We start from the raw sequence: 12901 nt of genomic DNA on the forward strand, positions 1-12901 counted from the left end.
CACGCTGGTGGGGTTTAAAGAGCCATGAAACCCCAGGACCCGGCACTTCGAAACACGCACACAGGCAAAAAAGCAGTTCTGAAAACCCATTACAAAGCAGAGGTCAATATAGAAACACCCCCCAACCCCACCCCACCCCAGCTCCCTACTCACTGAATAACTATCCCCAGGAAAACAAACACTTAAATACAGCTTCATAAATATTACATCATGAAAAATCTGAGACTTGGTTTTCTTCCCACCTGGTTAAAAATAAAATGAAAGGGGTTAGGAGGGAAGATAAGAAACAAGCGTCTAATATAGACAGTTACTTCGGCTATAAAGTGTAACCTGCTGGATTGAGTCAGAGGTACCAGGGAGGGAGAAGGGAAGATCCAGCACAGGCAGCCCCGAGCTGCCCTTCCTCCCGCTCCCGGGTCTCATCGTGACGTTAAATTGGCATCGAAAGGTTCAAGAGCCCTTGAGAACCAGTTTATAAACAGGGACTGTCCTCAACACTCCCCTGCCCGATCCCTGTGGATCCCGACACCCAGGGACAGGCCATTCCAGCCCTGGGGATCCGGACACCCAGGGACAGGCCAGGAAAACCAGCAAAGAATAAAAATAAAATGCTTTCTTAAAAAAATACCAGCTTGTGTCACATCCACTTTAAGAGGTTCAAGTGGAAGGTGGGAAGAGACTTGGCTCTGAAACATCAACTAACCAAAAAAGTCTCTTTCTACAGCACTACATTCTGTGTTTCTTTAGCAATCATTGCTAGTTAGTAGAGAAACCCCTTGTACTACCAACAAGGGCAAGCTTTAAATTACCTTTTTTAATATATATAAACCCTCCCCCTGCAGATTCTGACCCATCAGGAACACGGGGAAGAGTCACTTCATTTCTTTTAAAAAAGCATTTTGTGAAAATAAAGCTCAGTCCAACTTCTGCTCCGAGATTTCTGAAGGCTGCAGCCGCTGTGGGCCAGGCATCACTGTGGGGAAAGGGCAGCAGAACAATCCCCCCCCTTCCAGCTTTTCAGGTGAGTTACAATCAAATCAGACCCCAAAAGCTCCACACTGTGTGGAGGCACAGGTCTGACCCACTTGAGCAGGAATCTCTGTTTCAAGCTGCCAGGAGCACCGGTGTCAACCACAGCTACAACACAGGCAAGGTATCAAAAGGGACGTGGGGCCCAGAGCAGGATGAGGGCAGGGGAAGGGAACGGAGCAGGTTGGGTTTGGTCCGTTGGCTTAAGAAACACTTCTATAAAATCTGCCCCTCGCAGAGCTCTCCCTTCGCTGTGGCTGGGGAAGGGCCAAAGGGGCTTCAGTTAAAAACCAGGGGACAAAGGAATCCAAAACCTCCCCGACATCTGAAAAGCTTCATACATTCAAAGTCCTGTGAGCACCGCGGCGCAGCACCTCGCTCTCCTCGTCGCTGTCGTGGGGCGATGCAGGACTGCAAACAGAGGAGGGGACAGCAGCCGGGAGAGAGGAGCTCGTCCACAGGCAGTGAAGCTTCTGCTCCCCCTTTGTGCCTCTCTCACATCGGGTACGTTCTGGAGGAGCACTGAAAAACACCCCTATTTATTAAAATAAAAGTAGTAAAAAGACCACATTGCAGGAGCAGGAAGAAGTGATGTGACTGAGTTCAGAGAAACCTTTAAATTAAAAACTTGGCTAAAATACAAAATAAAACCGTGTTGCTCTATGGCAAACTGCCCCAGGGAGGCCTCAACGCCCGTTTCCCCTCCCAGGAACTCCAAAGAGCCGCTCGGCCCCGCCAGGTCCGTGGTGTCGCATCGCAAGCGGCCAACTCCTGAACGTCAGGTCCCTTCTCCAGAGGGCTTCAGCCCACGATGAGCAGCTCCTCCTCCTCCTCCTCCTCCTCCCCGCCGCCGTCCTTGCTCTCACCAGGCTCCAAAGGCAGGAGGACAGCAGGGACACAGTGGTGGGCTCTGCTCTAAGGAGACTTTCAGGTGTCCGAGGCTCAGCTGTGCTGGCTCGGTCTTTGTTAATACTATCCCACTAAGTGTGGCCCAACCTTCCAGCTTTTGGGTTTCTGTCCAGATAAGATTATTTAGGAAAAAAAAAAAAAAAAAAAAGAAAAAAACCAATCAGCAACAGGGGCTGAATTCTTTGTCAGACTCCACGGACCACGCAGAGAACAGAACAATTCCATCGCAGCAATTCTGTGTTGCTTCACTGTGAAGAGAAAAGAGGGGGAGATGCCAGGGAGGGGTCAGCCTTCCCCTGAGGAAGAGCATCAGGTCTCCTGCCTCATCTTCCCCTCAACCTTCTCCACCCCAGGAGAGGCAGAGCTGAGGGGGCTGCTGAGTTCAGGCTTAAACCAGCCACCAACTTACATTGCTACAGGAGGGTCTTGAGTATTTATCATCTGCTGCAGGGACAGCAAGATGAGCAGCTCGACCCGTTTCATCAGACCCACTCTGAGCCTCCAGGAAAGAGGAATGTCTCTGCTTTGCCTCTTGCTTATCTGAGGCAGTTGGGGCAGCAGCTTATCACTAACTGGTGCCTGGCACAGGGCAGGCTGAACCTTCCCAATCCAGAGCGGGATGAAAACATCTGCTCCTGCTCTGTTTAACTCACACATCCCACTCTGTGCCCATCTTCCCAGCATAACTAGGGACCACGTAACCTCCACCAGTTCTCCATCCACCTCCCAGGCCGCTCTTTTCCTCCTAAACAGGGGAGTACTCACAAAGCTTATCTCAGTCTCCTGCAGGTCTTCGAGCTGATCTCTCAGCTCTGCAGAGTGCTCGGGTATGGAAGGCCCTGGGGAGCCACTGGGGAAACAGAAGGGGGAGACCTGTAAAGCAGTTTTTAAAAGTGAGCAGTCAATAAGTCACGTCTCCTGGGTTGCTCCTGCTGTCCCCAGCCGAGGAGATGTCCCAGCACAGCACAAAGGCATTTGTAAGGCAGGTTTAACACAAAGCCACACGATCCCTGCTAGGGCAGGCACCCAAAACACCACCTAGAAAATCAGCCCTCCTAGTCTGACATGACTTCAGCTGTTAGAAACAAGGATCTTTTGTCCAGCAAAGCAGCAGCACCTCTTTACAGACGTCTTCAAGCATCTCATCCACACAGAAATGGTCCTGGGTGAAAAGAGTCCAGGGACAAAGAAACGACAAAGCACCGGAGCTCAGCAAGTCTCAGCCTTTCCAGACAGAGGCACCTTGTTTGAAAATGCCCCAGCAAAGCTTTTATGCCCTGAATTCAAGCTACAGCCTGACAAAAGGATATACAACACGGGTACACCGAGCAACTGATACACTGGAGCGAGCCAGATCCTGCCTCCCCCTCCGTGTGCACCCTTGGAAGGGCAGAAGCTGGAGCTGCTGAGCTTTTGGGAGAGATCACTCCCCTTTGAACAGGGCTACAGAGATTTAAGAGGTCACCTCCTCAAAGGGTGGTGAACACCCTGCCAGACTGGCCAATTCTGTGGAGAGAAAGAAACCCAACCAAAGAACCCACAACCAACCTGTTACATTCCATTTCCCTTTCTCCCTTTCTCAGGGCTGGCAGAGCTTTACGGATCTCCCCAGGTTACAAAAGTGTTGCAGCAGGTTTGATCTTACCCACCAGAACCTGTGCTTTGCCCAGGAAGGGTGCTCAGCACGGGGCAGGGTCGGGAGGACACCATCCTGAGAGGTTTTACCCCAAAGCCTCACACAGACAGATGCCCTAAGGATGGCTGAGCCCTGGCACCGGGACACGCTGTGTTACCACGCTGTAGGAGTGAACCCACTGCACAGAGCCTCTGTAACCACTGGTCAGCAGCAAGCATGAGGCCAAACCCCAGTGTAAAGCCTCACTGAGGACACCTCTAGACAGGAGAAAGTTTCAGAGTCTGGTTCCTCCCCTCACCTAGACTGGAAGATGCCAGGAGCTGTCCTAGTCAAATCCTTTGCTGAGCTGTCAGCTTTATGCACTTGCACGCCCACTGACCTACGCAGAGATTGAAGGAGAGAGACCCTCAGTTAAGTAAAAAGGAACACCTCAGGCATGCTGACTTACTGGAAAGGAGCAGCTCTGGTTTAGGATCCCTACCAAGAAGTTTCCATGTTTTACAGAGGGAGTAAGAGGTGTTAGTTACAATTGCATCTCATTCTCCTGCAGCTCAGGGGAGAGCAGGCGCTTCCATCTGCGCCACTGTGCAGGCACTAGCTCAGGAATGGGGAAGACTGTTCCCGATTGCTTCCAGGAAGAGAAGTTAACACCTCAGAACAACTTCTATGAAAGGGATCATCCTCTGACCACAGCTCCTCCTCATCCTTGCCAGTCTTACCACTTCAGCAAGAGATTCAACATTCAAAGGCAGCCACCAGCTCCCTCGGCGCTCTCCATGCATTTCAGCTTCTGACACATACTGAACCATCCTGCACACATCCTGCAGCCTCCCTCCCCGAGGAGTTGTAGGAGCTCAATGCCAACCCAATCCATATGTTGCAAGAAAGCCCAACCCTCTGAAAACAGCAGCAGGAAGGTCACCTTCAGCATCACCCATCACCACGTCAATGCTCTTCACATACATTTTAGCAGTGACACTTTTTACCAACTCACTTTGATCAGCACAATTACCTCAACTCCAGAATAAAGCCATTAAATACAGAACACACAAGGAACTAAAAAGCCACTGGGACCCTCACACAGCTCAAGCAGAAGATGCAAGATCATGTCATCTGTAACTGACACACACACACACATACAATGCTTCCCCCTTGCACGTGCTTGAAACCAACAGCACTGAACTTGCTCCACAACACAACGACCACTCCAAGGGGTATTTCTGCGAGCATGCCAACCCCCAAAACACCCACAGAGCAGCACAAAGTCCTCCCATGACTTGTGAACCTGGCTTGCAGGAGCCACCAGCCTGCCATGTGCCAAAGCCACAAGAGCCTCACCTATTAGCAGGCGAGTTGAGGCCTCCACTGCCCAAGGAAGACGTGGACAGGGTTGTCGCGACAGAATCGCTGTTAGCTTCATCCACTGGCAGGGTCCTGGGCAGGAGATCTGGGCGACCAAGGTGGGAACCTGAGTTGAAGCACAGACTGTTCCATCACCAGCACAAGTGGCATGAGCTCCCACACTGTCCAGGGGTTGGTATCTGTGCTGGATCCCATGCAATACACCTAAGACACCCAGGCACTGAAGAACCAGCCCTGCAGGCAGTTCTCTGTTCCAAGTCCAAGCCTCCACACAACTGCCTAGCCCTGCTTCTCCCCTGGCACAAACCCCACGGGCTCTGTTGGGAAGAGATGAGGCACACAGGACTGTCACACAACCTTAGTCCTCTTTCCCAGGCGAAGCAAGGGTCAAGCTAGATGCTTGGACAAGGCTGAAAGATTCCATGAAGACACATGAGCTAACAATTCCCCCCTCCACAGTCTGGTCTCATCCTCTGGCTTTTACTGAAATAGAAGGTTTATCATCCTGCCCTGCATTTGTCGCAACAGAATACTTGGAAAGAGCAGAGCCTGTCCAGGGCTCACTGTTCCTCCAGCCACTCTTATGGTGTCAGGCTGTCACAGGCCATTTTGGCTTCCTGCACCCACAATCCCTCCCCAGCAAGCCCACGAACCAACATGAAAGTGTCTCACACAGCTTCCAGTAGACAAAAACAAGCTGAAAAACAACTCTAGGTTTTTAGCTCAGGCACCAACCTTGCTCTACATCTGCCTCTGTCATCACTTGTGCTTTTGTCTCACAAGACATGTGTGGCTGGGAAGGCACTGCTCCTTGACAGCTCCGCCGCGGAACTGCTGTGCCCGACCGGCTCTTCTTCGAAGGGGATGGTTTTACTTAAAGACAAAAGCCAAGAAAGCACTTTTCAAACACTTTCAGGAAGGAGTAAAACTTTCCAGTGAGAGTCTGGCACCAGAGCTGTGCCCCGAAAGAAAAAGCCAACGAATGAAACAGCTCCTGTAAGGTCACATCTTTGAGGCAAGAACAATCTGGGAGCCAGGAAGATGTGACACAGCACAACAGAATTCCTAAAGCTCTTGCACGCTCGCATCCACCTTCCCAAACTACAGCTGCTGAGCAGGGAGAAGTCAGAAACCATGGCAATAGCCAAGAGTAGAGCTGTGCACAGATACTTACAGGGGATCTTCTTGAACGCTGTGTTGCACATGAACCGTTGGAACCTTTCGGCATAGAAGCTGGGTCTGTGCACAGATACAGTGTCCTACAAGTCCAAGAGACAAACGATCTGATTAAGTGATCAAGGTTAACATGAGCATCTTGGGCTGTCAGCCCTGAAAACACACTGTGTAGGACTAGGAACAGGCAGGGGTTCTCAGAGTCGCCCTCACTAGCAGCTGAGAGGAGCACATTAGCAGTAGGCATTGAATCCAAAGCAATTAATACTTGTTAATGACTAAGCAGATGACCAGTGTCAACAAAACCAACACTTTTGCCAGTACCTAGGAAGTAATCACATATAAAGAGGACAAACACACACATCCCCCTTGGAAATTCAGGATCTTATGCCCAGAAGGAGCAAGGACAGCAGGCACAGTTTAAAAAGACACTGGCATTATTGCTAAGCAAGTTCAAAGTGCTATTTTCCTACTTACCCCATCGTGTACAAGGGCCTTCCAAGAGTGCTCCAGCTTCTTGACAAATCTGACAAAGGAAAGGATTTTTACACCAGGTCCCCACTGTCTGTGTCATTTTGTGCTCCTGACCAGTGGTGACACACTCCAAACACCGACTGCTTTGCCTTTGGATTCTCTTCCTTGTCCCATGTTTCTAAGACTGTTCCACAGATACCAGGGCTGACTGCACAGTTTGCTCTCCCAGAGGGAGAGTTTCTCAGGCATAATTATAAAGGGCAATTAACTTGCAGTGATTTTATAGGGAGAAGTGGTTATGGCCATTTTAAGCCACCACTTGGTTTTTATCTTGCCACTTTCTGCACAGCACCTGTGTGCAACCACCAAGCGTACAAAACCAACTGCTGAAAAGTAAACCTGTTCCAAGAACTTGAAGTAAATCCAATAAGCAAGACCCAGAAACTGATCCCAAAATACCCAATGTCATAAAAATAGAAAGCAAAAAAAGTTTGTGTCTTAACCATTTCTTGAAAGTCAATTTTGACAACCAAGCAGGGGCAACCCACGCTGTAAAGTGGCCTTCACCAGGTGACACGGCTGCTACTAAAGGGTTCTTACCTGTAGGACTGCAACACATCAATGATGCCAATGTACAGGAGTAGCCTCTCCCCCTTGGCGTTGCGGGCTGGAATCCCTCCCATCCTAAAAAAGGACAGGGCACAAACATGAAACAGGCTGTTTTCATCCCCCACTGCCTGCCTCGTGCACCCTAACATGGGCTGAACACTGTGTGAACTATTTAACAAGTGCCAGATGCAGGAGGCACCTCCTGCTCAGCTAAAGGATTGGGGAAGACAAGTCAGAGCAAAATGCTCTTCCAGTAAGTTGCTAAATCTCCTGAGGACTGACCTCCTTTTCCCCTCTGTATGACAGTTGCTAGTGAAGATGAAGATTAATCCTAACTTCTGTGTGAGAAGAGGCCAAGCAACCATAAAGAGCATCTACTACCATCCACACGAAGATGGCAGCTGCTTCTCTGACCTAACAAAGCACTCACTATGCCTCTTAGAGGAGGATGGAAGTAACCAGTTGAAGCTGCCAGTAATTGGTGGGCAGAGAACTCTCTAACACCCCCTGGAAGGCAAGAAAAGTATCTTTTGTACATTAAGGAAGGGAAAGCAAAGACGAAAGCACAATCTGATACCACAGACCTCTCTGCCCAGCGTGACACAATCCCGTATAGCCCAGTCTGCGTCTAAACTAAGCCTCCAATAACCAAACTTGGGGTTCAAGTGGGAAGAACAATCCCAACACAGACTTACTGGTCATCTGTTTCTATGGTGCCCCCTCGCCGGGCCTCTCCCTGGATGGATTCCATGGCTGTGGAGTAAAGGGCCTTCTGGGCAGCGGGTCGCCGCATGTCAGCCTGCAACGTCCCATCTGCCATCGCGTGCTCTCGCTGGGCCAGATCCATGTTATGGATTGCAACAAGCAAACTGTAATCCATGATTTTAAAGCTCTGCAGGACCTGGGCAGAAAGTGACCACAAGCTCCGTCAGCACTGCAAGGAGGGACACTGGCAGAGCAGACGTTTCAGAAGCACAGTTAGCGTTTTTGTTTAGAGCCCTGAGGTGATGGCTTTTAATCCAGTCCATCTACATCAACCCATCTACATCAACCCATCTACATCAACCCATCTACATCAACCCATCTACATCAACCCATCTACATCAACCCATCTACATCAACCCATCTACATCAACCCATCTACATCAACCCATCTACATCAACCCATCTACATCAACCCATCCACAGTCGCCAAAAGGAGTTAGAGGAAAGCCACGGGTCGTAGCCCTGTGCAGACAGGGACTCAAACCAGGGGAGAACAGCAACTTCTGCCCAGCTGCCCAACTGGAGACCAGACTCTGTGAAGCATCCTGCTGGCCAGAAGAACCTGCCCTGCTCCAGAGCTCAACCTCGGCAGCGGATGCTTCCTCCACCTCTAGAGGCAGTGCTGGGTTAATTCAGTTTGGAAGCACTGAACAAACCCAGAGCCCACGTTCTGCTGCTTGTCCATACCACCACCACTACACAAAATGGGTTCTCCAAGTCAACGGGCAGAGGCTCCAAGGGTGAAGCTGCCACCTCCTTTTGTGGGAAAGGCTCAGAGAAAATGAAAGGACTCTCCACACCACCCCTCCCCCTTCCACTTACCAAACAGTCTCTTTGCAACGTTTTGCACAGGGCATTATACATGTCAGAGTCTAAGAAGAGGCCATCAGGGATGTCCTGCATAAAATCCAAGTCCTTGTACGTTGGGAAGACCTTCTCCCTCTCCTTCTGGGACGCTCGGCGCTTGTAGGTGGAGCCCTTGAGGTCGTACTTCAGGTGCATTTTGACAGACCGTGGCAGCAGGTTGTTCATCACAACAATGCGAATGTTCTTGCCCCCAGCCTGGACACAGTAGAGGCCATAAAACTTTGGCAGCAGCGTCCTTGGGTTCTGGTTTAAATTCTGAAACACCCAAGACAGAAACACCTTCAAAGCCATCCTGGTTATTCAGAATTCCTGTGCTTCTAGGTTGAAGTGGAACTGGCAGTGGTTCAAAGCCATTGCCAAAGCAGCCAGGAGACAAGGGTGAACACAAAGCACAGATGGGTGATGCCTACCATTGTTAATAACCTCTCTGCAAAGCTGAACAGGTCACAGAAAAATTACAGGAAGGAATTTGCTGCTTACTCACACAGAAGCTAAGCTGGGGAGGCTTGAGCAAAGGAAGGGATCGTGCTTAGCCTCAGACAGTCGAGAGAGAAGCTGCCACTCAGCTGGGGCACACATAAAACATCCACCAGGCGGTGCAGAGTTAGATGTGTCACACTGGTAGCCCTGAGGGACCCTTCCCTAGCCTGCAGGGAAAGCCTTGCCCAAGTGACTCACCATGTAGTAGCCAGGCAGCAGCTTCTGCAGGAACTCAGCCTCTTTGTGCTGAACCTTTTTGATGATGAACTCATCGTCGCTGGACACGTAGAAGAGGGACCCGCTGGCCCCCGAGTTTGAAAGTTCAATGAGTGGCTCATTGCAGAGCGAGTACTGAGGAGGACAAGGGGAGAGACACACACTCAGAGGGAGGAAACACCAGCATGAAGGCTCTTCCTTTTAAACATTAACAGGGGCAAACCCCAGGGTCACACGTGGCCTCCACTGCTGTGATACAGCGCTTGCCACGGGGCCTCACAGCACTTCCCAGCTCAGCGAGGGGGAAGAGGACACTTGTCACACAGAGCATGCAGGCAGCAGGAACCTGCTTCCAGCACCAACTCACCAGGTAGTCGTCTGGTCGGATCCCAAAGAGCTCCCGGAAATAGCGAAAGGCCACTGGAGCGTAGGTTTTGAACCGAAAGTCATTGTAATGGTGAGCTGGGGTCAGGTTACTCCCTTCACTGGGCCAGGGGAGAAGCACACACAGGTATTGCTCTTTGAAACACCTCAAGAACTGCCCTAAATGCAAACACCTCCAGGGGAGCTGCTTCTAACACGCTCAAGGGCTGGAAAGCACCCACCCGAGAGGGACACACGTAGGCAAACCCAGCAGCAAGCCTGCCTGTGTTCACACCACTGGTGTGGACACATACAGGGAAGAGCCAGGGTTCTTCCAGCACAGGGGCCAGGCAGGAGCCAGCCTTGGTCTGTACGGAGGAGTCCTGTGCTCACTCCTGCACTCAGCTGTCCTGGTTTGGTGTGGCTTCCTCATGGAAGGAAGCAGGGTTAGGAGCTAATGCTGCTGCTCACTGCCAGAGCACTGAAAAGAGAAGAAAGCAAGCACCAACCTTGGGAAGAAAATACTTTCTACTACGTAGAAATCTTGCATGAGAACATCTCTTTCGGGTTTGGTGCTCAAGCTTCCAACTGTGTGTGTAATGCCCAGCTGAATGGCACCCTTCAAGGCAGATGATGTTGTCTGGAGGGGCAGAGAAAATGAGTTAAGACAATGTGGAGCAGCAGACTGGAAATAGGAAGGAAAGGAATTGAAAGAGAGTCCCCATTCTAAACCAGCACTGCAGCTGGGGCATTTTACACCTACTGGTTCCAGCTTCTGTCACTTCTCTCTCATAGACTAACATCACTTTGGCAAGGGGAGCTCCAGGGCACACCCCTACATCCCTGACAGCATCCTGCTTGATCCCAGTGCTCTGGGACCAAACTTGGTCTGAAATCTCAACACCCTAAAAAGGACTGAATTTCACCGTGTTCTCCCACAGCACTCACCTACATGTCCTGCAGTCAGAGGGGGAAGATACCCAGGGACAGATTATCTTCTGCCCCTATGAATAAACACACTTTTTGCCACCGTGACCTTGGATTTACACACTTTGAAGCTGTTCCTTCCCCAGCTTGGGCACAGACTCAGGTCTTCTGCAGGACAGGGCGGGCATGGGCAGCACACAACACACGCTTCTGTTTGGTGCTGCCACATTCCTGCCTCTGCCTCTCTTGCTGAGGTCTCATTGTACATAAAGCAATGAGACTCAGAACAAGATCTAGGGCTCATGAGCCAACGAGTTAGTGTTTGTTTCCTTGAGCTAAACAAAGCCCAGCCCCCTGCCAGATGCAAGACATCACTGTAGATCAAAGTATTTGGCAACGCAGGACACAGCAGTATCTGGGGGACAAACAGCTCAAATGTTTTCCCCAGACACACATCCTGCATGAAACCTTGTAACACAGATGGGAACATCTGTCCCACTTAACTGGGTTTTGTTATCACAGCAGCAAGAGACCTGCTCACAGTTCCCTGAAGAGAGAGCAACAAAAACTGGCAGTAACTCCACCCTGTTGACAACGTCCTCTTCTACTTCAGCTGCACCCGATACCTACTTCAGTGTTAGATGGGGCAGGAGGAAGAACTTGATTCTGCTTTCCTTCCCTACCCCCTAAAGGCTGAAGTTGCTTGAAAACAGGTCTCAGCTCAGCTCTTGCCCTGGTTAAAACTCCCAGGACAGTCCCACTGTTGAGAAATGGAACTTACCAACATGGCCCAGCAATGCTGCCTTGTTTGTGAACACAGAGCCACAGGGTCAGGTTGCCAAGGAACAAGTATTTTTCCTCTTCCTTTTCTATTAGCCACACATTCAGCTGAGCAGCTCCTGTGTGTTTACCATCACTTCACAGGGCAAAGAATTTTAACAAACAACTTGCCACCCCTGGAAAAGGAGGGGATGGAAAACACAGACTGTCCATTTCCAGACAAATCCCATGTAATGTCCCACCAGGTTTCTGGGATCCTTGCAAGAAACATTTCAGGCATTTTCCATTGGCTCCTGCTTTTCTCTCCTATTGCTGCTAACCTTCTACCTCTGAATTTGCTGGGAAACTGAAAGCCAGATCCCAGTCTGGAAGACACAAGCAGTTCCAAAAAGGGCAGTAAACCAAAAGATGGCTTCTGTAGAAACACTATTTGAATTCCTGGCTTCCACTCTGATTCCCAGTGGACAAACGGAGGAACATCTGGATTAGAGATTTCGGACCAGCAGCTTTGCTTACACAATGCAGTGAAATGCCCCTATCAAGCCATTACCCACTTCACCTACACCTAAAGTCAGCCCCACTTCAGAGAAAGTTGGCCCAATCTCACAAGCCCCACAGCCAGGAAGCAGCATCCACAACACACACACATCAACAGGCTTTTCAGAGACACTCAATCTCCCCTTTGTAAAGCAAATTCCAGTAATACCACAAGATCTACAGAAACTATTGTGCCCACAGAGCACAGAAAGCACCCAAAAGCCAGAAGAGGCCTCGTAAGTGTTGCTGATGGGCAATGTTTAACAACAATCCCCTCTTTAGAAGGCTGCAGAAGAGCAGCTGAGCAGCACATCTCCACTCTTTTGGCTACTTCCCTCTGAGATTGTCTTCAGAGACTGTCACAGATGTTACCCATCACCCAACATGAATCTCATGAGAGATGCTGCTCTGAAGGAGAGCAACAGCAGGTAAATGAGTGCAAGAGGGAACTTACCTTTTTATAGGTAGTCTCGCCTGTGGAGTCCACTCCTCTGTGCCCTTTCTTTATGGTCTGTGAGCCTGGCTGCCCAGAAGAACCTGGCATCTAGGAATGGAGTAAAAGATGGTAAGAACCAAGGATGTAAAACCCAGTGTCTCAGATGGAGCCTGCGAAGTGTCCACTGCTGAAACCCCAGGACATGGTACAAGCTGGCCTCCAGGACAGCAACAGCACTGAAATGCCTTCAAACAACTGAGTGAACCCTGTGTGACTGAGGCTGGGCATCTAACCAGAGAGAAACACCTTCATGCAAGACCATGGAAGGAAGGGTTTGC

At 50.2% G+C, this 12901-nt stretch overlaps 1 protein-coding gene across 1 annotated transcript; it reads right to left on the reverse strand.

Moving 5' to 3' along the window:
* Positions 1 to 2744: 2744 nt before the first annotated feature.
* Positions 2745 to 12671, reverse strand: PIP5K1A (phosphatidylinositol-4-phosphate 5-kinase, type I, alpha). The gene is made up of 12 exons (XM_010012675.1): positions 12582 to 12671; positions 10393 to 10523; positions 9888 to 10005; positions 9503 to 9655; positions 8780 to 9079; positions 7888 to 8093; positions 7184 to 7267; positions 6587 to 6635; positions 6111 to 6195; positions 5672 to 5809; positions 4913 to 5042; positions 2745 to 2811 (listed from the first exon to the last, which is right to left on the reverse strand). The coding sequence occupies exons 1-12, from the start codon at positions 12669 to 12671 to the stop codon at positions 2745 to 2747; spliced, it is 1551 nt and encodes a 516-aa protein (XP_010010977.1).
* Positions 12672 to 12901: the final 230 nt, after the last annotated feature.

This window comes from Nestor notabilis, unplaced genomic scaffold (genome assembly GCF_000696875.1).
Source record: "Nestor notabilis isolate BGI_N333 unplaced genomic scaffold, ASM69687v1 scaffold22014, whole genome shotgun sequence".
Taxonomy (NCBI): domain Eukaryota; kingdom Metazoa; phylum Chordata; class Aves; order Psittaciformes; family Psittacidae; genus Nestor; species Nestor notabilis.